Raw genomic sequence first — 24,773 nt, forward strand, 5'->3', positions numbered from 1 at the left:
AAGTTTTTTAATCAAACTGAAAAACAAGATATGACATGTGAGGATTCTGTTAATAGCCCTATACCAAACCTTACATTTACCGAGGATTGTGACAGGGTAGCTTTGAAAGATCTATATTTGGCAGGAGCAGTAGGTCCTACAGAAAATGTCAATTTTCCTAAATTTAAAAGCAACTCTACCTTTTACCCCATACAAAGTAGGGGTCAAATTTTAGAAACCTTTCAAAAGAGAATAGAAAATGATCTTACTGCTCTGTCGTCCAACATTAGATCAGATCTGGGAAAATCAAATCTAACCAGAAAAGAAAAAGAGGCTCTAGTTAAATTACAAAAAAACGAACAGATAGTGATCAGAGCAGCGGACAAGGGGGGCTCAATAGTGATACAAAACACAAGTCAATTCATTCATGAAGCAATGAGACAATTAACTAATACTGACCAATATATACCACTCAGGAAAGACCCCACTAACGACTACCAACTCAAATTATTAGATTTATTAGATGAAGGCAGGGAAATAGGAATGTTTGATGACAATACCTGCAAATATCTACAAGTAGATTTCCCTATAAGATCCACCTTCAATCACCTTCCTAAGGTGCATAAACCAGGGACAGAAATACAGGGTAGGCCAATCATCAATGGTATTGGCTCCCTAACTGAGAGACTCTCACAATGGCTGGATGCAATACTCCAGCCATTTGTTGAAGATCTACCGAGTCACTTGACTGACACAAAACACCTGTTAGGGTTGTTAAGGGATGAAAACTGGCAAAAATCCAATATGTGGGTAACCATAGATGTAAAAGCACTCTATTCATCAATACCGCATAAAGAGGGCCTCAAAGCCATCAGATGGTTTCTGACTAGATCAGGACAATTTGAAGATGAACAGTGCGATTTTATCATACGTGTTACACACTACTTATTAACCCACAACTATTTTTGTTTTCAGGACAATTTCTATCTCCAGAGATGTGGGACTGCTATGGGGGCTAAGTTTGCCCCCTCCTATGCCAACCTCTTTATGGGGTGGTGGGAGCAGTCCCACATCTATGGAGATAGAAATCAGTTCAAACAGCATATCCAGTTTTTTAAGAGATTTATAGATGATCTCATTTTGATTTGGCAGGGAGACCCAAGCTTAATCACAAAGTTCATTGATGAACTAAATGACAATGATATAGGATTGGGCTTTACCTTTGAGACTGATGTGAATACTATTAATTATCTTGATGTAACTCTATCAGGAACCTTTACTGAAGATAGAGGGTATATTACAACCAGCATATATCGTAAACCAACAGCCAGAAATACAATATTACATGCGAAGAGCAACCACCCGAATAGGGTTTTTAAAGCAATTGCCAGAGGACAATACCCAAGAACTCTTAGAAATTGCTCTAACAAAACGACCTTTGAAGTACAAGCTACAGAGCTAACAAATAGGCTCATATCTAGAAACTACCCCAAAAAGATGCTACTAGGCATCAAAAAAGAGGTCAGTGCTAAAGAAAGAGATAGCCTATTACAGCCAAAAAAACAGCAGAAATTGGATCATGATTGGAACAAAGGTACAAAAGACAGGGTCACCTTCATGACCACTTACAGTGACCAATATGATGCAATTTGTAGTATAGTATCCAAACACTTTCCTCTACTACAAGCAGACGAGGGGCTAACAAATGTAGCCAAAAAGGGCTGTCGTTTTGCTTTTAAACGAGGCAAAACGATAGGTAATCTGGTAGCACCAACCACAATCATTACTAATAAAAGAGAAACCCCTAGTTCCTGGTTAAGCACAAAAGGTGTCTTTAGATGCCATTATGCAGACTGCATAGCATGTAGTCACCTATCCCCAGGCAATGGTTTCACCAGTACTGTTACTGGTGAAACTTTTGAACATGACAGATGCTTTAACTGTAGGGCGTCCTATGTGATATATCTTCTTACATGCAATCACTGCAATTTACAATACGTGGGTATGACCTCACGTGAAGTAAGGTCGAGAATACGCGAACATGTCAACAATATCAAACTAGGCATTCTAACGACACCTTTAATAAATCATTTTTCGTTTGTCCACAATAAAAATCCTGATTCACTACATTGGACCATAATAAAACATATCCTCCCCCCCACAAAGAGGAGGGGATAGAGACTCACTATTAGCAAGAGAGGAAGTATTTTGGATCCTCAAGCTAAAAACCAGAAAGCCATATGGATTAAATAGCGAGTTTGATCTCATTAATTTCTGGCACTAAAATCTGGTATTGAGGGTAGTGTCCCAGTTCTTCCCCACCCTGTCACATACCCCTTTTTAGACTGTATATACATATACACAGTAATACAACACTTATTAATAACATCTTTTGAAACTATGATAAAATAGGATAACTTAGTGTTTTATTATAAACCCGTTTTACCTATGCACTTATCTGGCTTTTGGTGCTTTTAGTTACTAGACACTTTATCTGCCACGTATGGAATGTATCTGATTGATATGCTATATATATGTTTCTATCTCCAATATTCAATATGATGTATAACTCTCTATCAATGTATACGGACATATATATATACATATAGATGCATGATTTTTTATGTAATATATTATTGTAATCATGACAGGTCAGAGACTCACATATATCCTTAGAAGATTTTGTTAGTATCATTGTGCATGTAAAAAGAGGCATAATTAAATCCTCTCATACAGGAGGTGTGCTTGTGTTCTTAACCAATGAGATACAAGCAACACCTTTTTAAGCTAGGTATGAGGGTCACTGGTCATGCTATGACTACGGCACAGGTAGCCGAAACGCGTCAGCAGCATTAGTGGCCACCATCCTGTATCTATGCACTTTGCTGAAGTGTGTTCGTTGCATGTTTACGTTGGAGTTGCTGTTTTTATTGGAATAAAGTAAAGTTTTTGTGAAGCACCAAGTTGTATCGGTTCTCCTCTGTACCTTTGATGTTTGTTGTATACTACACTATACACTACTCCTTCAGCTCCGTTCACCCTGGTTATTATATATTAGTAACAATGTCCGAAATCCTCTTAGGGACTGGAAAAACATTAGTGTAAGTAGGGACCTCTAGATATCTATCCATTTTATACAATTTCTCTGGCGGTATTACAATAGGGTCACAATCATCCAGAGTCGCTAAAACCTCCCTGAGTAACAAGCGGAGGTGTTCAAGCTTAAACTTAAAGGCCATCATATCTGACTCTGTTTGAGGAAACATCTTTCCTGAATCAGAAAGCTCTCCCTCAGACAGCAATTCCCCCACCCCCAAATCAGAACACTGTGAGGGTACATCGGAGATGGCCAATAAAGCATCAGAGGGCTCAGCATTTAATCTAATACCGGACCTACTGCACTTAACCTGAAAACCAGGCAGTTTAGATAATACCTCTGTAAGGGTAGTAGACATAACTGCAGCCATATCTTGCAGGGTGAAAGAATTAGACGCACTAGAAGTACTTGGCGTCGCTTGGGCGGGCGTTAAAGGTTGTGACACTTGGGGAGAAGTAGATGGCATAAACTGATTCTCTTCTGACTGAGAATCATCCTGAGACATACTTTTATCAGCTAAAATATGTTCTTTGCAATGTAAGGCCCTTTCAGTACATGTGGGACACATTTTAAGTGGGGGTTCCACAATGGCTTCTAAACACATACAACATTGGCTTTCCTCAATGTCAGACATGTTAAAACAGGCTAGTAATGACCACAAACAGACTTGAAAGCACTTTATTTTTTGAAAAAAATAACAATCTGAAAAAAACGGTACTGCGCCTTTAAGAGAAAAAAAGCATACAATTTTTCCAAAACTGCTTTAAAGCAATAAAATTATCACAATTTTATGATAAATGCATCCCAACTTGTCAGCTAAGTTTGCCCCACAAGGAAAGGAATACTTAACCCTTAAGACCAAAAAATCGTTGTGCTAAAAAACATTAAATTCAAACAAAAACACCCCCTGTACCTCGCCACAGCCCTACTGCCCTCAGTGGTCTGCAAAATCAGATTAACCCTTTGATTAGGCCCAAACTGTCCCTGAAAGGCCCACCGGAGTTGGAGCTTGCTGCTTATCTGGGAAAAACAACTGCGCAACTGAGGTGGGAAAATAGGCCCCGCCCATCTCACTCGATGTCTCACCGCCTAAAATAACCGCACCAGAGTGGTCTAAAACCTAGCCATGTGGGTTCATATACCCATTTAGTGAAGCCATGTGTACCCTCCATTCTTAAGATAAAGTAAAAACGTTTGCCACAAAAAACGTTATCTTTAACTCCCAACATAGAAACGTTTGCCCACAAACATCATATCATCAGTGTCAATCATTTTTTTATAGCCCAATATACAGGTCCAGTAATACCCCTCACTATGTATTAGGATTACTGCTTTCCCTTTCCCTCATGGGGATACTGTCAGCCAATTCTGAAATAACACAGTCTCTCCAGAAAAAAATGACTGAACATACCTCAATGCTTGTAGCATGAAAATCGTTCCTCACATTGAAGTTTCTTAAGTACTCCTCAGCCATTCTGTGGGAACTACTCTGGATCTTAGTAACAACTGCTAAGATCATCAGTCTCCAGGCAGAAGTCTTCATCCATCTGCTGCCTGGAAAAAAATAGCACTCACCGGTACCATTTAAAATAAAAAAGTCTTGCTTGAAGAAAATAAAAACTAACAAACATTTTATCACCTCTTTCACTTTACCCTTCCTATTACTTAGAGTAGGCAAAAAGAATGACTGGGGGGTGGAGTCAAGGGAGGAGCTATATAGACAGCTCTGCAGTGGTTCTCTTTGCCACTTCCTGTTAGCAGGAGGATGATATCCCACAAGTAAAGGATGAATCCGTGGACTTGTCGTATCTTATAGAAGAAATCATCTCTGATAGCATTCTCTATATACAGGTTGATAAAGTGAGGATCGCAAGTGAACTGAAAATAAGGTGAATGTTAAACATATTGTCAGAGAATGCAAAAGGAGATGGAAGGAGAGAGGAGAAAAAGAGGGGGGTAAGAAGGGAGGGAAAGAAAGAAAGAAAGAAAGAAAGAAAGAAAGAAAGAAAGAAAGAAAGAAAGAAAGAAAGAAAGAAAGAAAGAAAGAAAGAAAGAAAGAAAGAAAGAAAGAAAGAAAGAAAGAAAGAAAGAAAGAAAGAAAGAAAGAAAGAAAGAAAGAAAAGAAAGAAAGAAAGAAAGAAAGAAAGAAAGAAAGAAAGAAAGAAAGAAAGAAAGAAAGAAAGAAAGAAAGAAAGAAAGAAAGAAAGAAAGAAAGAAAGAAAGAAAGAAAGAAAGAAAGAAAGAAAGAAAGAAAGAAAGAAAGAAAGGCTTATCTAGGATAAAGAACACGTTTCTTTCCGTGGAACTGATATAAGCCATGATATCTAGGACAGAAACCCAGGACGGGGGACTCTGCTGTTTCCAGGCTCTAGTGATCGCAAGTCTGGTGGCTGAGAAGAGGTATACACAAATATAGCTCTGGTACTTGGGGAAGGAATGCAAACCTACATGTAATAGGGCTGTTTCTGGGGACTTCAGGACATGAATACTTAATCTGGCTAATAGGGTGTACACCATGTTCCACAGAGGTTTTAAACCGGTTTACCTTTGAAACTGCATCTACCTCCCAGAGCTTCAGTCATGAAGTTCTCTTTATCAGGTTAGACGTAGCTAAGGATCTGGCATTCATTTTCAATAACTTTAGTTGCAGAAAATAAAAGATAATGATATCTGTAAAATAGCATATTGCCTGGGGGTTGGGGGCATGGAATCTTATTCAGATTTAAGTCCATCTTTTTTTCCATAGAATCACAAAACTGGGTATAATAGTATTCTTAATTAATTTAGTTAAAGCCGCATCAACCTTATAATAAACATCATCAGGTAATGGACAAGCTTAGTTATATTATCAGGCACTGTTAACAGGTGTTCAAGGCTTAGCACACTTTTGGTCAGTTACAGCAGACAAGGGGGAAATCAACTGAAAAAGCCTTTCTAGGAGTTTTATAGCAGAAGTAGAGGGATCCTGGACTCCTCCATATAAAGTTCATCTTCCAAACGCACACACTGCATTATCCCCCATAAGAGCAGTAGAGGCAGGCTCAATGCTAAAAAGTACAAGAGCCAAATAAATAAATAAGATTAATAAAAAGCAAAAGAAAGCCCCTTAACAAGTACTTACCAAGTTTTTTTTGGAACAAAGGCAGATGCAGGCAAAACATGTTGCCTTGTCCTTTTCTCTTACTTTCTACTTTTCAAGAGGAACACTCTATAAAACCGCTGAGCTCACAAATCCCAAAATCGGAATGAAGAGAAGTGCGTTATACAGACCCTGCTGTATTAAAGAAGGCCTTAGCCAAGATGGTGGCACCCAGAGAGAAATGGCCATGACTTCATCAAAGTGTGACACCTCACTGAGTCACACAACCAATAGCACTCCTGTGTGATTGAAGTTGCTAAATACAAAAAATACAAACTGGAACCAAGAAATAAAGGCATTCCAAACAATAGGCATATCTTCAAATTCCGAAGGCCATGGAAAATGCAGAATCTTGCGGTCCTAAAGAGGAACAGCACTCACTGCAAAGGAACTTCACATGTACAGCCCAAAGTAACCGTTAAGGGAAGGATCCAGCTTCCTGTCCATACCTGGACAGAAATGAGTAATAGGGGAAGTTTGTTGGGGGTTCACTTATATTTGGGTATATCTGAATGGGCCTGTTTCTGTCCCAACCCCAGAGAAGGGGGTTCTTCAAGGCAATGAGGATACAATTAAGGGGCCAAGATAACCTGTTTCCAATAGCATATCTTCACTGTTTGCATAGCTATTCTTCAACTTTAAAGTTTATACACATGCTTAATTTATGCAATAATACACATGATTTCCAAGTTTAATAACAAGATTAAAAATAAAAAATCACAATTTGAACTGACATCAGAAAATAATGAGAATTTTCATAAATGATTGCTATTAAATTAGTTATGTATGTTATGACACTGAAGAATAAAAGCAGAAGGCTAGTACTGGACTTACCTTTCATTTTCCCTGATAATATTTTCAAGCTTTAGCCTCATCTCCCCTATTTCTGCCTAAGTAGTAAAGAAGAAAAAAAAAAAAGGATTATAAATCAAACCGATTTGGAGAAAATGTACAAATGTCACAAAATAAATAAAATAAAATTTCCAAGGGAAAAAAAAAAACATTTAAAGGGACATAAAAAACATTAAATAAATGCTAGATAGAATAATGTATTCAAAGCAAATATTCACCTGAGAATATTATGCAGGTGTATTTTAATTGTATTAGTTAAATCTTGAGAAAAAAAAGTACAGTTTTAGTGCCCTATAAAAGAATAGGTGATAATTAGGGGCAGTTATAAATGGGTCATTAGAGAATTACAACCAATGACTGAGAAATATAGCAGTGTCTGCACTCACTTCTTGATTTATAAAGTTACAATCAGCAAAATGCACAATTTGATTTAAACCAAATATAGCAGAAATATTCTAGCCAGCCCACCCATGTTACATTATTTATAAAGATAAGAGTAGTTTTGTGCAAATGCCCTCTAAATAGGTATAAATCCCCAAATCTGGTATCCCAAAATCTTATTCTGAAATCCAAACTTTTTAATTAATATTTTTTAAAAATCATATGAAAAAAATTAAACAATTTTTCCATTAAGTGGCAATCTTCTCTGTCTGTGCCTTTGGTTTGTTTTTGTGTTCTAAAATGCAAATAATAGTCATTATTTATTTAAAACAACAAATATTACCTTTCTGATTTTAGTACTGTACTATATTTCTGAGGGTACTATATATATTGTTGTTTACACTTCCATCCCCTCTCTAAACTGTCCCATTTACAGATGCAAATATTCCATAAGCCAAACTATTCCAAAATCCAAACCTTTTCTGGTACCAAGAAGTTTGGCTAAAGGGTTTTCTAAATGTATTTATTGTGTATGGGTGTTTCAGTACAAAACTTGGTATTTGACCCAGTACTATCTCTATATAATGATACTTTAGCATTCATGCTTGTTTCAATATAAGACATTTCAACAACTGGTAATTACATTTCAGATGAACATAGTTATATTAATGTGACAATATCACCCCCTCGTATTGCATTATACAAATCTAATGACAGTTTTATGTGACACTTCAATTACTTGTTTTTTCCTATCATACTGTTAGAGATTACTGATAAAAATATACTGCTCATGGCTTTATAACCTTTCCCCGAGAAGTGCTGACAGCAGAGATTTGTAATAATCGCTAAAGTATTCTTGCACCAGGACCACGCTATGCCATGGCATAAAAAGATTGAAAAATGCAATTTATAAATTGTAGACAGAAAATAATACCTGATAAATATTAAGTTGTTCACTCATCTCTTCAGTGTGTTTATCAAATTCTCCAATTAACATGTTGCTATTATGAAATAATAAAAAAAACATAAAACATTAAAAAATGTAATAATAATAATAATATAAAATAGACATATACATACACACACACATAGCTACAAACTCAGTACTGTATATATAAAATTGTGTATACACATACATTAAAAAAAACTACAATAAAAATAAACATGCTATCAAACTCAAACTTTACATTCATATATATGTGGCACTGACCATAAATGTTTCATTCTAACATTTGAGATTGCCTTTTTTTTTTTTTAAGATACTGACACTTGTTAACTATTTGTTTAACCCTCCAACATAGGGGATGCACACATAGGTAGAGACCCATTCAAGGGCCTTAAGAATTGCATCCTACAAGCAGGAAACTAACAGTGTTTGGAAGCTGCAATGGTTACAGCTTCAGAGTGGGCCCTTTCCATTACAGACCATAGTTAGTAATGAATAAGAAGATGCCATTGTTGCAAACAACACACCTTGTTAAAGTACTTCAACTGGAGTCATATGATGATATATAGATAAAATGTAACAAAATCGGTTGCATACTAAAGTATAGTTACAATTTTAGCTTACTTTAAAAAAATAGTCATTTATATTTATTTGTTTGTGTTATATTAAAACAATATATGGAAAAAAATATATAAAGCAACTCAAAAAATTACAGCAATTTCAATATCTTGGCTCATATCCCTGCCAATAGTCACCAATGAGAACCATCCTCCCATGGAGGGTGGACAGAACTAACCACTCCTCATGCTTATGACTATATAAAAGTGTTACCTCTCCTACTCTTAGGTGTGTCTAGAAGTATATGGACAGAAAACAGCAAGGGATAGAAGCCTGGTGAATATTGTCCAGGGATATAAGCAAAGATTGCTGCAATGTTGCTTTTACTTTCTAGTTGTCTTGGCTCACCCTGGCGAATATTAACCAATCAGACAAATACAATGAATGTATCTAATTTTGAAAAGGCTTAGGTAGATTAATTCAATATCATCATAGTAATGTAAGTACTTTTGGTTAATATACATACTAATATAAGGCTATAAGGTATATTTCATTATTGTTATATCACTACTATTTGGTAATCAATTTCACCCCTGTGCCTTTAAATTTTAATTAATGTATCCACCAACCGGAACGAAGCATAAGGTTTAAGGTTGTCTGGAATGAACATTTTTTAAGGACTATGACTATGGTTTTTGCAGTTAAAATGCGTTAGTAAGATTGTTAAGGGGTTTATCCCACTCTCTGTTTTTAACATATAATGTTGCAATAAATGTTAAATTCTATTAAAAGGTATCTGGCTTTTTTTCTCCTTTTTTGGTAAATACAATACATGGCCAAAATAAGTTTCCAATGGTGGGAAACAGAAAAGGCCAATAAACACCAAGAAAATTACTTAAAGGGACACTAAACACAATTTTTTTTTCTTTCATGACTAAGATAGAGCATACAATTTTAAGCAACTTTCTAATTTACTCCTATTAACAATTTTTCTTTTTTCTCTTGCTATCTTTATTTGAAAAGCAGGAATGTAATGCATAGGAGCCGGCCCATTTTTGGTTGAGAACCTGGGTTATGCTTGCTTATTGGTGGGTAAATGTAAGCCTCCAATAAGCAAGCGCTATTCATGGTGCTGAACCTAAAATGAGCTGGCTGCTAAGATTTACATTCCTGCTTTTTAAAATAAAGATAGCAAGAGAACGAAGAAAAATTGATAGGAGTAAATTAGAAAGTTGATTAAAATTTCATACTCTGAATCATGAAAGAAAAAAATTGGGTTCAGTATCCCTTTAATAAGAAATGTTATCATTAAACAACTAAGAACAACACTTTCCTTCCAAATTTTGACAAAGCAGAATGCCTCACATCCAACTTATAATGGGTAATGAAAGCATGTAGAGATTTCTAAACTGCAACATGACATAGCTTTGACAATGCACCTTACTCCTGAAATGACCATGAAATTGAAACAGCCTTTGTTGAATATGCCCTGGGCCTGTCTGGGACAAGAACAGCCTTATGCATGTAAGCCCAAGAAATAGCCTGAATTATCCAGTTAGAAATGGTAGATTTAACAGATGCCAAATCTTGGTGGGGATCTTGTGAAACAAACCATTTCATTATTTTCCTAATACTCTTGGTCACCTTAATGTAGTAATGAAGAATGAAGATGTACAACATCCGGTCTATAAAGAGGCCTCTTTTGCACTAATTGTTTGCTTGTATGTGATTGCTTGTATAAAAAGGATGGTAGAATAATATTTAGCAAGGCATAAAATCAAGAAATCATCTTTTGAAGAAAATCAAGCACTCTTCACAGAAAGACCTTAATGAAAAGAGACATATGGATGGATTTGAAGACAAAGCTTGAAGCCATGTTACTCTTTGAGCAAAGGTAATTGCAACGAGAAAAGCAGTTTTCAAAAGTAAAGAACCAGAAAATATAGCCTCCAACCATTCTAATGGTGGATCCAGCATACATCTAAGACTTGAGAAAAATTCCAAGGAGTCCTTCAGAACTAGATTGATTATAATCAATGACAACTCTTGAATCTGCAAACCTTCAGTTAACTGTTAAGTTGTCACAAATCTAGGACTGGTCTCCAGGAACAGTCCATTTGTACCAGAAGGAGGCAAGAATATAACTCTTGACAGTGCTCAGCTGGCAATAATTCTTGAACCACTTTGTCTCAAAGCAGTTTCTACAATAATTGTAGAATTGCCATTCTCTTTTAAGGATCTGCAGGAAAAGAAGTGGCCACATAATTAAGAATTGATGGAGTCATAGAAAAGTCTAAACAATAACTCTTTGTTACTATCTGCAATGTACACTTGTCTGAAATGGACTTTGACCAAAGTGGGTAAGCTGACCTTCAACTGGAAATGCCTGTACCCCAACACCATCATTGGGACTTAGTTTAAAAACTTAGAGGGACTCATGTCTTCTCACCTTAGACTGCTATTGGGTATTCCAAATATGGAAACAAAAGGACCCCTGAAACTTTTGCTTGTGAGGAAAAGAAGCAGATCTATGGGATATGGAAGCCTGAGGCACACTTCAACCATCAGACTGGGATGTGGAAGCCTAGATAATACTTCTATCAGCAGGATAAGAATACATGTTCTTTACAGAATAACATGGAATTATTACTTGAGATGCAGAGTAAGCTTTCAAATGTCTGAGCCACAAGGCTCTCCTTTCCAGATGTGCGGTAACCATAGATTTAGCATTGAGCTTGAGCAATTTAGAAAAAGTAAAAAAAGGAGTTGAACAGGGAGACTTAGATTAAGCAGTAAGATTTAAATATGTGGGTTTAATTAGAGAATAAAGCCAATACAGGAAGGAGCATTACCCCCTGCTGCAAATATGCATGATATAAGATTTTATTATTTTCTCTATATCATCTATAAGGAGTATCATTTTATTGGGAAATTAGGTTATAGCATCATTAACTTTAGGTGTAGAGGAAAACAAGGCTGAAATAATAAAAATTACTGTTTATCATTTTAGAGAATTCCTCCAAAAATACCTGCTTATGGGCATCAGATACAGAAAAAGTGATTGAAAATCAGAGCTGGGCTTCAAACAATTAGTAGAGAGCACATCAACTACAAAGCCAAGTGTATCTTTAAAAAGACTTTATGAAATCAGGGAAAAATGAGATTCTATTGCAGCAGGGTTGGGAAAACAGTCCTATCACAAAATACCTCTGTCTGTGTGTGTCTGTATCAAACAAGTGTGCAGAGCCAGAAGGTTTAAGTGAAGCATCCAAAACCAAAAACTTAGAAAGGAGAGCAAAGCTGCCACCATAGGTTTGGCTTATACATATAAAAAGACACCCTTCGTTGTTACCCAGGACACAAGAGGGCTATGTGTTAAGTTTGAGTTCATGGCAGCAAACGGATAATGTAGGTGAAGCCACACAATTACATAGCTCATATTCAGGTAAAATAGTACTGTACACGCAATTAAAAAAGCAGCCTGGAAAAAAAGGAATAAAGCTACTGAACGGTTGTTCGTTCCTAGTTGAGCTCTTTTCATTCTGTATGTTTTTGAATAATGACCGTAGGAAAGTCTCCCCTAAGGGTGATGGGGGCACCAGATGTGGACTCCCTGCTCAATGTGCTTAGAGGGACATGTCTGCACCCAAATGACGATGCACAAAGAAGGCTGAAATGATCATCTGAGGTTGCCATGTTCTTCGTTCAGGAGGAGGAATGTCTTCTATTTCAGTGCTGGAGTGACCTTGTTAGGCAGGATCAGACTGATATACTTCAGGAAAGTTCTCCTCTGTGAAAAGCACAATTGGGCTAAAAGAGGCTGCTGCCAGGTGGAAACTCTTTGTTCCTGGTTGAGTGCTTCTCTTTCTGTATGCATTTGTAATATGTCTCCCTAAGGGTGATGGGGAAACCCAACGTGGACTCCCTGCCAGATGTGCTTACAGAAATATGGCTGCCCCTCACTTATGAGGCCCACAGAAGGCCGAAACAATTACAATACACACAATATGTGACCAAAATATTGGTATCCTTGCATTTTAAAGTACTGGTACTCTGAAGCCAGAATGAAGTTTGCCAAAATGCATGTTGACAAGCCACAGACCTTCTGGGAGAATGTACTTTGGACAGACTAAACAAAAGCAGAGTTTTATGGCAAATCGCAACTACTCCACTTTTACAGAAGGAAAAAAAAATAAAAAATTCATTCCTACTGTGAAACACGGAGAAAGCTCAGTGATGTTGTGGGGTTTTCTGGCTGCCTCTGGCACTGAATGCTTAGAATCTGTGCAGGGCACAATGAATTCAGAAGACAACCATGGCATTCTGGAGCAAAACATATTACCCAGAAGGATAATGACCTAAAACATACCTTTAAAAAGCACCAAGAATGGATGAGAAGAAAAATCATTGGACCTTTCCGAATTGGTCATTAAACATCTGTAGAAAGAGCTGTCGGGAAAAGTCACCCATCAAACCTGAGAAAACTGGAGCAGTCTGCTCATGATAAGTGAGCCAAAATTACAGTCAAAAAGAGTAGAAATTGTATTCAGCGTTACACAAAGCACTTGATTGCAGCTATTGTCTCCAAAGGTTGTGCTACAAAATATAAGGTTTCTTATCAATATTTTTCTCATTTGGCTTACTGTTTAAAGTAATATGTGAAGTCGTAAATCAAAAGCGAAGTTTCTGTTCTACTAATTTGAAATAAAGAATGGTGGATACCAAATACTTTTGTCAATTTTTACTTAGTTCAGAGAAAATTGTGTGTTTTACTAAAAAAGTGCAAGGTTACCAATACTAATAAATATATATATATATATATATATATATATATATATATATATATATATATATATATATATATATATATATATATATATATATAAATATAAATAAATATATATATATATATATATATATATATATATATATATATATATATATATATATATATATATATATATATATATATATATATATATATATATATATATAAAAAACAGGGGGTTGTACAGTGGGAAGAAAAGTGCTATATATTGGATGAGGTTAATGGTGCAGACCCATAAACAATGTTTGTATCAAGAAGATATACAATTAAAGATAGAATGACTCATGACACAGTCAAACTTATAAAATAGGAATTCAGCACTCTTTTTTTTAATCAAACAGCTCCAGTAGATCACATAAAAGACAAAATAGAAAAATGTAAAAAACCAGAGAGCCACAGCGTTAGAGACAAATATATGGCAGTCTAGTATGCATCGTCAAATCAAATAATGTTTTTAAAAGCATCAATGCTACATAGATAAAAACAAAAGACAAAACATAAAGCTAAGAAAAGACTGGTCAAGTGAGAGTACAGAGCTCTGAAGTATCTGCAAGTGCTAATTAGCAAACGTGTATACATGGCGTTAAGGGAGTCTGCTGAAAAGCAGACTTGAAGTAAAAAGGTGTGTCATTGTGAGCCTAATTTGCATATCTTACCCAGAATCCTTGGCTGCATTGGAAACAATGTATTCCAGAGGTTTTCTGTGGGGAAAAACAAGCCTTCTGGCCTGTCTAGATTTGTTAATGAACTACACAATGAGTTATATTTTTTAATGTTTTCTCTCTCTCTCTCTTTTTCTCTCTCTCTTTCTCTTTCTCTCTCTCATTATTAACCTCTTAAGGACATATGACGGAATTTTTCCGTCATAAAACAATTGAGCAAACTGAAAGCTGTGTCCTTAAAGGGTTAAAGGACAGCACCCAATTGTAATCAAAGTGTCAAACAATTATGCATAGAGTGCACAGGATAGAAACATGTCCCCTCCAGTGTAAGGGACAAATAATCAATACATATACTTATTAGAATCCCCACACTTCAAAAGAAGTAAATGTTTCAAAGAGAATATCTTGGAAAATAGATTCTACTATTTAAGAAACAAATTAAACAATTTTATTATAAAAATATACAAAAAGATGAACATCTATAAAATAACAGACTAAATCCCCTTAGTGGTACAATATGGCTATCATGTGAACCCCTTAAAAAGAATTATAAAGAAATACTGGCCTATACTATCAGAGAATAGGTCTTTATCAGACACTTTCAAGGATCTTCCGTTATTCTCATTCAAGGAAAACCCAAAATTAAGGAATAACAGTGAGAGCAGATATAGGGACCCATTTCAATGTGGAACAAAGTCAGGAAGAAGTTCCCAGTGGAAGGTTTCAATGTAACAATTGTGCTCAGTGCCACTCAATCCAACATGGAAGCACTGTGATCCATCCTAGATCAGGAAAACGGCTACCCATAAGAGGTCACTTTACATGCAATTCTCAGTATGTAGTATACGTCATTAAGTGTCTCTGTGCTCTAGCTTATGTAGGTCAAACCACCAAATGTGTTAGAGAAAGGATTAAACAACATAAAGCAGCTATAGGTGAATTAGATCCACAAGCACAAGTAGACCATCACTTCACAGTGATGGGACATAATAAAAGTCAGCTTAAATTCCAAGTTGTAGATAGTGTAGCTACACTAAGAAGAGGGAAACAGACAAAAAAAATCCTTTTTGAAAAAGAAAGCAGAGTGGATAAAAAACTGGACACTTTTTTATAGGGTGTCTATAAAGTATGTCTAAGAAAAGATGTGTATAAAAAGTTTCCCTTCTGAGAATGGTTTTAGTAAGGGCCCTTTTGAACTAGAACAATTTTTCTACCATGATTTATAATAATAATTTCTATTTCACTCTTTAAATTTGTTGAACCAGTATCCTAAAATGTAGTAGGTTGTTAATATCATTACTTGATGTACTCCGTCTTTTGGATAGAATGTGAATATAGATATATTTGAATGTGATGCTTATGAAATTAAAGCTTTTTTTCTGTTTATACAAATTAAGCCACATAATGAACACCTGATGGTGCTAGAGAGGCATCTTGGACTGATGTAAATAGGAGAACGGCAATTCATGTCAAACAGGCCAAGTGGAAGGGCGGATGACAGCCCAAAAGGCGCATCACCTGAGTTTGACGTCAGACGCTGTGTGAGACTCGAGTAGCGGAACTCTATGTGCGGTCCGTGTGACTGTTTGATGCAGATGTGATATTCCTGACTAAGAGTCCTTTAATCTTGATCGAAGCCCTGGATCTATCTGTGAGCAGGTGATACGGCTATGGGTAAGACCGTTCTTTATTACAGCTTGAATGTGGGGTATATGAGATCTCTAGGACAGTGTTCGTGAGTGGGAGCACTTGTATTTCTGATGGGTCCTGTCCTTAAGTGCCAGAGTGCTTTACATGTATCTACACCCAGAGGATTGCCAACTCGGAGATGCTTATTTATGCCCCACGGGTACTGTATTATAATGCTTTACCCAGCAGACATATGTCCTTGAGTGCTGGACTTCAATAGGTTCACCCGCATGTATATACTACTAAAGAAAAACATCTATCTGCTTTGGCTATTTCCTTTCTGCATACTAACCCGGGCTGGATGTTGCTTGACAAGCTGGGATATCAAGGCACTGTATGCATACACTGAATGTGCTTGCTTTTGTGCTATCAGGAACTGCTAACAGAGCTTTTATGCATGAAAAATGGCTATATACATAATAAGACTGTCAGTTGCATCACGACATCTATCACTGATTGGAATTACTGTGGGAAATATGAGCACATGAGTCACTTTATACTCTATGCTTCATATACATTTGATTGAATTGCATATTTTCTCTCAGTATTTAGTCTGACGTCCATATATTTTAATCAGACTAGGGATGCCCAGTCTATGTTATTTTATGTATGTATATATATATATATACACACACACACACACATACACACACACATATACATACACATGTAACAGAGACATACCTTATAGGATATAGTGTAGACAGCTGGGCTGAGGGCATACACACCTGGAAGGCAGTCTGAAGCCTCAGAAACCCAGTGAGCCTCATCAACATCACACAGAGGTAATGCTGGAGGAGAGACTTATTCCTATCCAAGTGTCTGGACAGAACAATGGGAGGGTCTTGGGTAACATTGTCACTTATATACTGATAATCATGGGGAGTGGTAAGTTATGTCTAACTTCAATTTGAGAAGGACTCTTATTTGGTTAATATTGGCCAAGATATATAGCTTATTAAATCAATAGCAACATAGTACATAATGCAAAATATGTCAAGAATTTTGGTGTGAAAGCTTTGAAAGAATCACTAACTTCATACGTTCCCACTGATGTACAAACCTATTAATAAATATATTTGGGTGTAACAAACACATTATACACATATCTGGGTGTAACAATGTTTAGGCTGAAAAATTAATTCACAAACTTAGTTGTAAAAGTTTATTTTATTTTTTTTAAAAATGTATTATTTTAATTTTCATAATTACCTCTTCTCTGTGATCTGGGATGTTGCCAATTGGTCATTGATTAGGACACTGTCACCCTAGGAAATAAAAATATTACTTACTATTATTGTGACTGACAGTGTAATTTATATTCTGCAGAGCTATATAAACGATTGGCATGAATAAGCATATATAATTGAAATTATTGCATTCTGTGAAACTTAAATGAGGGCCCAATATTTAATAAAATACAAAGGAAATATGCAGCGGAATGCTTTAAATGTTATTATATATCAGAACATCAAATTAAATCTTCCTTAGCTTAACTAGCTATAGGTATGTGTATATATACATATTCAACGTGCAATTTCAGGGAGAGTACATAGCATCTTACCACCTATGTTTTGGCCAGATCTTCAAAATAGCACACATATTCTCAAAAGAAAGCATCATCCAATTCTGCTTAACATAGTTTGCATAACAAACTAGAAAAAGGACAGGAGAACTGCTGCATGATGGAACTACATCTGTTTACTCAAGACATGATAACACAGAGGCTTTAAATAATGTACTCTCTTAACTTTGAGTGTTCCCTATCAAGGCCACGACTAGTAAAATGAAAAATATATAAGTGTACAAGCAAAACTGCATAATTATTTTGTAAAAAAAAAAAAAAAAGTATCTCTCTCTCTATATATATATATATATATATATATATATATATATATATATATATATATATATATATATATATATATATATATATATATATATATATATATATATATATATATATATATATATTTATATATATTATAATAAAAAGTTTATAATACTCCATGGTATCTTCTACTCCTCTGCCCCCCCAACACCCTTCATTTCCTTTTTTAACTGGGCTGTGACATAGAGAGCAATCACAACCCAATCTCTACATAAACTTCCTAAGGGCTTTCAAAGGGAGGGACTTTAAAATTGTCGTATGACACACACACTGATTGGATCTTCATTGGAATTGTCATTTTAAAAAAAAAAAAAAAAAAAAAAAAAAAAAAAAAATTTATCCTAGTGGGCCGCATATCTTTGTAATAGAAGCATTACTAAAGGTAGGGATTTAACCCCTTTTCACTGATAGATAAGAAAAAAGAAGGTGCACAAATACTTGTTTATTGGCCAAGATTACATATATGGCTTTTGATTAGCTAAAGTTTACCACCACAACAATCAACCATTTACAGGGGTTAAAAACATAGCATTGCGGGGTCGCTAATGTTAAAATTACATGCTCTAATGAGTTAAAGAGTGTCATTTTTCTACTATAATTGCTCTTTGTAATTACTTTGTAATTCTGTTCCCATTTACAAAAGTCATGAGGAGCCTGTGATGTTCTTTCATTCCTATGGCTTGGGCAACCGTCAACTGTCTCTCACTCTTTAACTTATAACAGTTCCCCAGAGGTAAGGAAGCCCACATAAGACAAGCATAGACAGTTACTACAAATAACACATCAGCCAGGATTAATCTTCTGAAATCTGGAATATGCTCTTTATAGATTTATGAAAAAACACAATTTTAATTAAGTTAAAGAACAAAGGAGGACACAAATTATATAATGAAAGTATAGTGCAAAGTTTTTTTTTAACTGGGCATAGTGAAATACTTTATAACAGAATCCCAAAATGTTTCAATCCATTTAAGAACTAGCTCAAATTGCATATTCTGAAAAACAGATTACATTTCATAATCAAACAACAGTTATATCCTTGATGAAAAATTAGCAACTACGTGGATGTTTAAAGGAACAGTCTACACCTTAGTCATCTTAAAGTCTTACCTTAGATTAAGCTGCAGAAGTCTCCTGCACCTTTACTATATTGTGCAGTAGGAAAGGTAAAACCGTTATTTTGAAATGAATATTGTTTCTAGCCAGTTTAAAATGGCTGCCAAGCTCCACCCGCTGATGACATCATGATCTGGGCTCCATATTGTTTCCAATCAGAAAAGAATCACTAGTTGGATTCAACAGACTTCCAATGCTATTCAGCTTAGATGCAGCCCAGATCATGATGTCATCGCTGGAGCTTAGCAGACATTTCAAACTGTCCAGAAACAATATTTATTTTAAAATAACTGTATTTCCATCCCTGCGGCACGATATAGAAAAGGTGCAGGAGCCTATTTGCAGCTTAATCTAAGGTAAGACTTTGAAGGGACATTCCAGTCAAAATTTAAATGCACATAGATTTATTACATCTTTAAAAAGAAACATATTTGCAATACACATGTATTGGCAAAAATGTTTCTAGTAAAAGCTATTATGGTTTTAGTGTTAACATTTTTCTCTGCACATGCATGTGAAGAATTTTAAATAATGCAGCTGCTCTGATAATCAGTGGGGCTTGTATCATGTCAGCAATGAGCAAATTGAGTCATTACCAGATGGTACAAGCACCTTAGGCTCTCTCAGCAAGTGCTCTGTTTAAAATGCTGGTGCACGGTGAACACTTAAATACACTTTTGAAACAGCTATAGCTTTTATTAGAAGCATTTCTGCTAATGCATGTATATTACAAAATTGCTTCTGTTCAATACCGAAATACACACATGACTGGGGTCTAAAGTTTAACACAGCAAAGTGTAAAATAATGCATTTAGGGAAGAAAAATCCAAATGTTAATTACAGACTCAATGACACTTTACTGACTGTTACAGACGAGGAACAGGACTTGGGAATTATTATTTCAGATGATTTAAAACTTAGTAAACAATGTAGTAATGCAGCGAGTAAGGCTAGCAGAATGCTTGGATGTATTGGTAGAGGTATTTGCAGCAGAAATAGTAAGGTTCTTATGCCACTTTATAGATCATTAGTTAGGCCTCATCTTGAGTATTGTGTGCAGTTCTGGAGACCATATCTTCAGAAGGATATTAACAAACTTGAATCTGTGCAAAGGAGGGCTACCAAAATGGTACATGGTCTAAAAAATAAAACTTACCAGGATAGGCTCAATGACCTAAATATGTATAGCTTAGAGGAAAGAAGGGAAAGAGGTGATATGATAGCAACTTTCAAGTACATTAAAGGGTTTAGTAAAACTGAGGCTGTGGGTATTTTACATAAAATGGAAAATTCAAGAACAAGGGGTCATGAGCTCAAGCTAAAGGGTAGTAGATTCAGAAGTAATTTGAGGAAGCACTTCTTTACAGAAAGAGTGATTGATTTATGGAATAAACTTCCTCAAGAGGTAGTAGCAACAAACACTGTGGGGGACTTTAAAAATGCATGGGACAAGCATAGGGCTATCCTACGAACTAGATAAGTTTATACTGTTAGGTAAGGTCGGGCAGACTTGCTGGGCCTATGGCTCTTATCTGCCGTCAATATCTATGTTTCTATGTTTCTATGTTTCCAATTTTGGCTGGAATATCCCTTTAAAATGACTAAGGTGTAGACTGTCCATTTAATAGCAAAGCATATGTACTCATTAAAAATGCAAAAGTAGTGGTACTTTATAGAACAAGGATCACTTGTGCCTATATGCTTTATTACAATGAGCATTGTCTATCACCCCTTCTTAAAATCTCATAACAGCTCAAGGCCCTTGTTAAAAAAAAAAAGAGATAAAGTAATAGCGTTTTCCCACTTGACATGCCTAAACTCCATGGATGAAGAAATGGTAACCATGACCACTTATTGATGATCATAGGCAGGGATTGGAAAATATTATAGTTTACTAGTCAGCAGAGGAAAAAATACTAGTCCAGAGGAAAATAACAAACAAAAGTACTAGTCTACTAAACGTTAAAGATAAAAAAAAATAATATATAGATAGAATGTATATTATGCAATAGAGTATACTATTTAAATAAGCTCAATATATTTTTGCATGAAAAAACATTTACATTAAAAATTGTGTATTTTAATATAGAAACTATCAGAATGTGCATGTCTGCGCACAACTAATATTTGGAATAGGTTGCACATTGGCTGATAAAAACAAATCTCACAACTGGACAGTGACACTTTAAACAAAAAAAACAAACTTATATTCAGGAAAATACATTTTCAAATATTCTATACAATACATTGTAAAACGTATTTGTTGCAACACAATAAAAATGATCTTTTCGTCTCCTTATAAAAAACATTGGGCGCTATTTATCAAACTGTGACAATGTTCTCAGCCAGGGAATCTGTCCAACAGCATTCTGGGCTGCTCATAATTTGCTCTCACCACAGGTTTTTCAATCATCCTGGACGAATCAAAGACAGGTTAGGATTGGAAGCATCATTATTACGATCCATACTTACTCATAAGACCTCCAAAGCTACAGCTTGATAAAAGGAGCCCATTAAGACATATTCTCAGGTATGCATTTTGTATAAGCTCCCTGTATAAAGGGTTTACGTTCTGGGTTTTTTTTCTGCTTAAGTTGAGTATTTGAAAGTTTTTTTTTTTTTTCCTTTAGAATGTTATTAATACTATAGTGCAGTGTTTTTCAACCAGTGTGCCGTGGCACACTAGTGTGCCGTGATAGATCCTCAGGTGTGCCGCGGCAGACTGACAACAGTGCGGGGGTGTCCCTCTTTCAAATTTTGAAATATTGAGAGGTATGTGACAGGCTCATCAGGCATCATTTACAACCATGACATTGACATTCATTCACAGACAATCATTATGATTGTTTGTGAATGAATGTCAATATGTCACGTATAGTTTGTAGGAGGCATGGCATGACAGCACAGTACAGTGTGTATATATATATATATATATATATATATATATATATCCTGTATTAGGCTACAATGTGTGATTTTGTAAAATTTTGGGGATGGTGGTGTGCCACAGGATTTTTTAATGTAAAAAAGTCTGCCACAGCAACAAAAAGGTTGCAAATCACTGCTATAGTGCAATTTCCACTGTTCTCTTAAAGCAGACATTGCACATTTCTCCTATATAGAGGAAGGTGCACCAGTTTTGGAAGTCAGTGCAAAACTTGAGATGTGCTTTTGTCTCTTTAATGTCAGTTTTTAAATAAGTAAGTGACCCATTTTTTTATTTTTTTTAAGTGTCAAAACGCAGAGACATTAGCCAAGATATATATAAGCATCTCAAGGGATGGCGTTCCTAGATTTTCTGTTTTTGTTTACTGTACAATGTTGGTTCTTCTTTAGTAAGAAAGGGCAGACATTATCCAAATATAGACTACCCAGGGAAAAATGTAAATGTGCAAGTATTTTTAAAACAGCAGTAATGCAGCAAATGATGTTATGACCCAAAATAGTTTGAAGTGTTTCTAATCCCTGAAAAGAAGCAACTTTAAATTTAAAGAGTGTAATAGACTGATTTCTTATGGATGTGTTTTACAAAAAACAGGGGGGGGGGGGGAGGGGGTTATGATATTTCAAAGCTTTAAACAAACAGTAAGTGTTACCTAACAACAGCAACATGAATATCTAAATTGCAATAAACTAGATCGTCTAGACTTGTACGCATAAAAAATTAAATGTCAAAATACCTGTGAAAAGGGGAAACCAGACTGATTTTGGTCTTCATATTGCCTGAGAGCAGCTCTTAATCTTTGAACTGAAACAATAAAAAAGTGTGCATCAGAGCTTAATAAATTAATGACTAATATGAGCAATCAGCAATACAAATTATTATGAGTGAACATCTACAACTACAGCATATACCCACACACAGGTTTCCATGCACACAGACATTTATATAGCCCCACCTTTTTTTACCCTATACGAGAAGGATAATACAGGTATAATGCAATAGAAATGTAATCACATATTAATAGCAAACTTACACCTAGATTACAAGTTTTGCGTTTGTGTTTTAACGCTAAAAAATGGCAATTTCAGCGTTAAAACAGTACCGCAGCCATTACAAGTCTTGTCGGTATAGCTGCACCGCAAGCCTTTTAGCCTGTAATGCAACGTCAGTCCCGCACACATAAAAATTAAGTTTCTTCATGGGACTTCCATAGCGCTGCAATTACGAGTTTTGCGGTGAGGCTAAATAGCTTGCATTCCAGCCTATACCGGCACGATCCGTACCGCCATCTAAAAGCAGTAGTTATGAGTTTTACGCTACAAATCTGCTACATAAAACTCATAACTAAACTGCTACACTGTACACTAAACACCCATAAACTACCTATTAACCCCTAAACCGAGGCCCACCCGGATCACAAACACTATATTAAATTTATTAACCCCTAATCTGCCGCTCCCAATATCGCCGCCACTAATAAAATGTATTAACCCCTATTCCGCCGCTCCCCGACATCGTCACCACTATAAAAAAAGTTATTAACCCCAAAACCACCGCCTTCCTGCATCACAAACACTATTTAAATATTATTAACCCATAATCTGCCGTCCGCCCACATCGCCCCCACTATACTAAAGTTATTAAGCCTTAAACCGAAAGACCCCATATCGCAATAAACTAATTTAAACTAGTAATCCCTAAACCTAACGCCCCTTAACTTTAGATTAAAATTACACACAATCTAATAGCCCTATCAAAATAAAAAAAAAACATCCTAAATAAAAAAACCTAGCCTACAATAACCTACCAATAGCCCTTTAAAGGGCCTTTTGTAGGGCATTGCCCTAAGTTAAACAACTCTTTTACCTGTAAAAAAAAATACTAAGACCCCACCAACAGTAAAACTCACCACCCCCCAAAATAAAAAACCTAACTCTAACAAAAACCTAAGAAACCCATTGCCCTGAAAAGGGCATTTGTATGGGCATTGCCCTTAAAAGGACATTTAGCTCTTTTGCTTTGCCCTGAAAAGGGCATTTAGCTCTTTTACGAAAAGCCCAAACCCTAAACTAAAAAAAAAAAAAACACCCAAAAAAACAACAACCTATCACTAACCCCCGAACATCCACTTACAGTTTTTGAAGTTTCGCTTGAACGATCTTCATCGAGGCGGTGAGAAGTCTTCATCCAAGCGGCTTCTTCTATCTTCATCCAGGCGGCAAAGTCCTCATCCATGCGGCGAGAAGTCTACATCCAGGCGGCCTCTTCTATCTTCATCCTGGCGGCACAGAGCGGGTCCATCCTGAAGATATCCGGCGCGGAGCAACCTCTTCATATGGTCCCCACAGTACACTGAACCTTCAAAGCAAGGTACGTGATTCAAGATAGCGTCACTTGCATTCCTATTGGCTGATTTGATTTTGAAAATTCAAATCAGCCAATAGGATGAGAGCTACTGAAATTCTATTGGCTGTTCAAAACAGCCAATAGGATGGGAGCTTCTGAAATTATATTGGCTGTTCGAATCAGCCAATAGAATTTCATTAGCTCTCATACTATTAGTTTAGTTTTAGTTTAGGGTTTGGGCTTTTTTGTAAAAGAGCTAAATGACCTTTTCAGGGCAAAGCAAAAGAGCTAAATTCCCTTTTAAGGGCAATGCCCATACAAATGCCCTTTTCAGGGCAATGGTTA

The 24,773-nt window shown here is 35.9% G+C and overlaps 1 protein-coding gene across 1 annotated transcript in view; it reads right to left on the reverse strand.

Moving 5' to 3' along the window:
* Positions 1–24,773, reverse strand: part of SCLT1 (sodium channel and clathrin linker 1) — a 555,483-nt gene that overhangs the window by 473,897 nt on the left and 56,813 nt on the right. The window contains 4 exon segments of the mRNA XM_053703662.1: positions 7,050–7,105; positions 8,383–8,449; positions 17,344–17,399; positions 22,819–22,886. Coding sequence (XP_053559637.1) covers positions 7,050–7,105; positions 8,383–8,449; positions 17,344–17,399; positions 22,819–22,886 — 247 coding nt within the window.

The sequence above is a fragment of the Bombina bombina genome, chromosome 2 (genome assembly GCF_027579735.1).
Source record: "Bombina bombina isolate aBomBom1 chromosome 2, aBomBom1.pri, whole genome shotgun sequence".
NCBI lineage: Eukaryota > Metazoa > Chordata > Amphibia > Anura > Bombinatoridae > Bombina > Bombina bombina.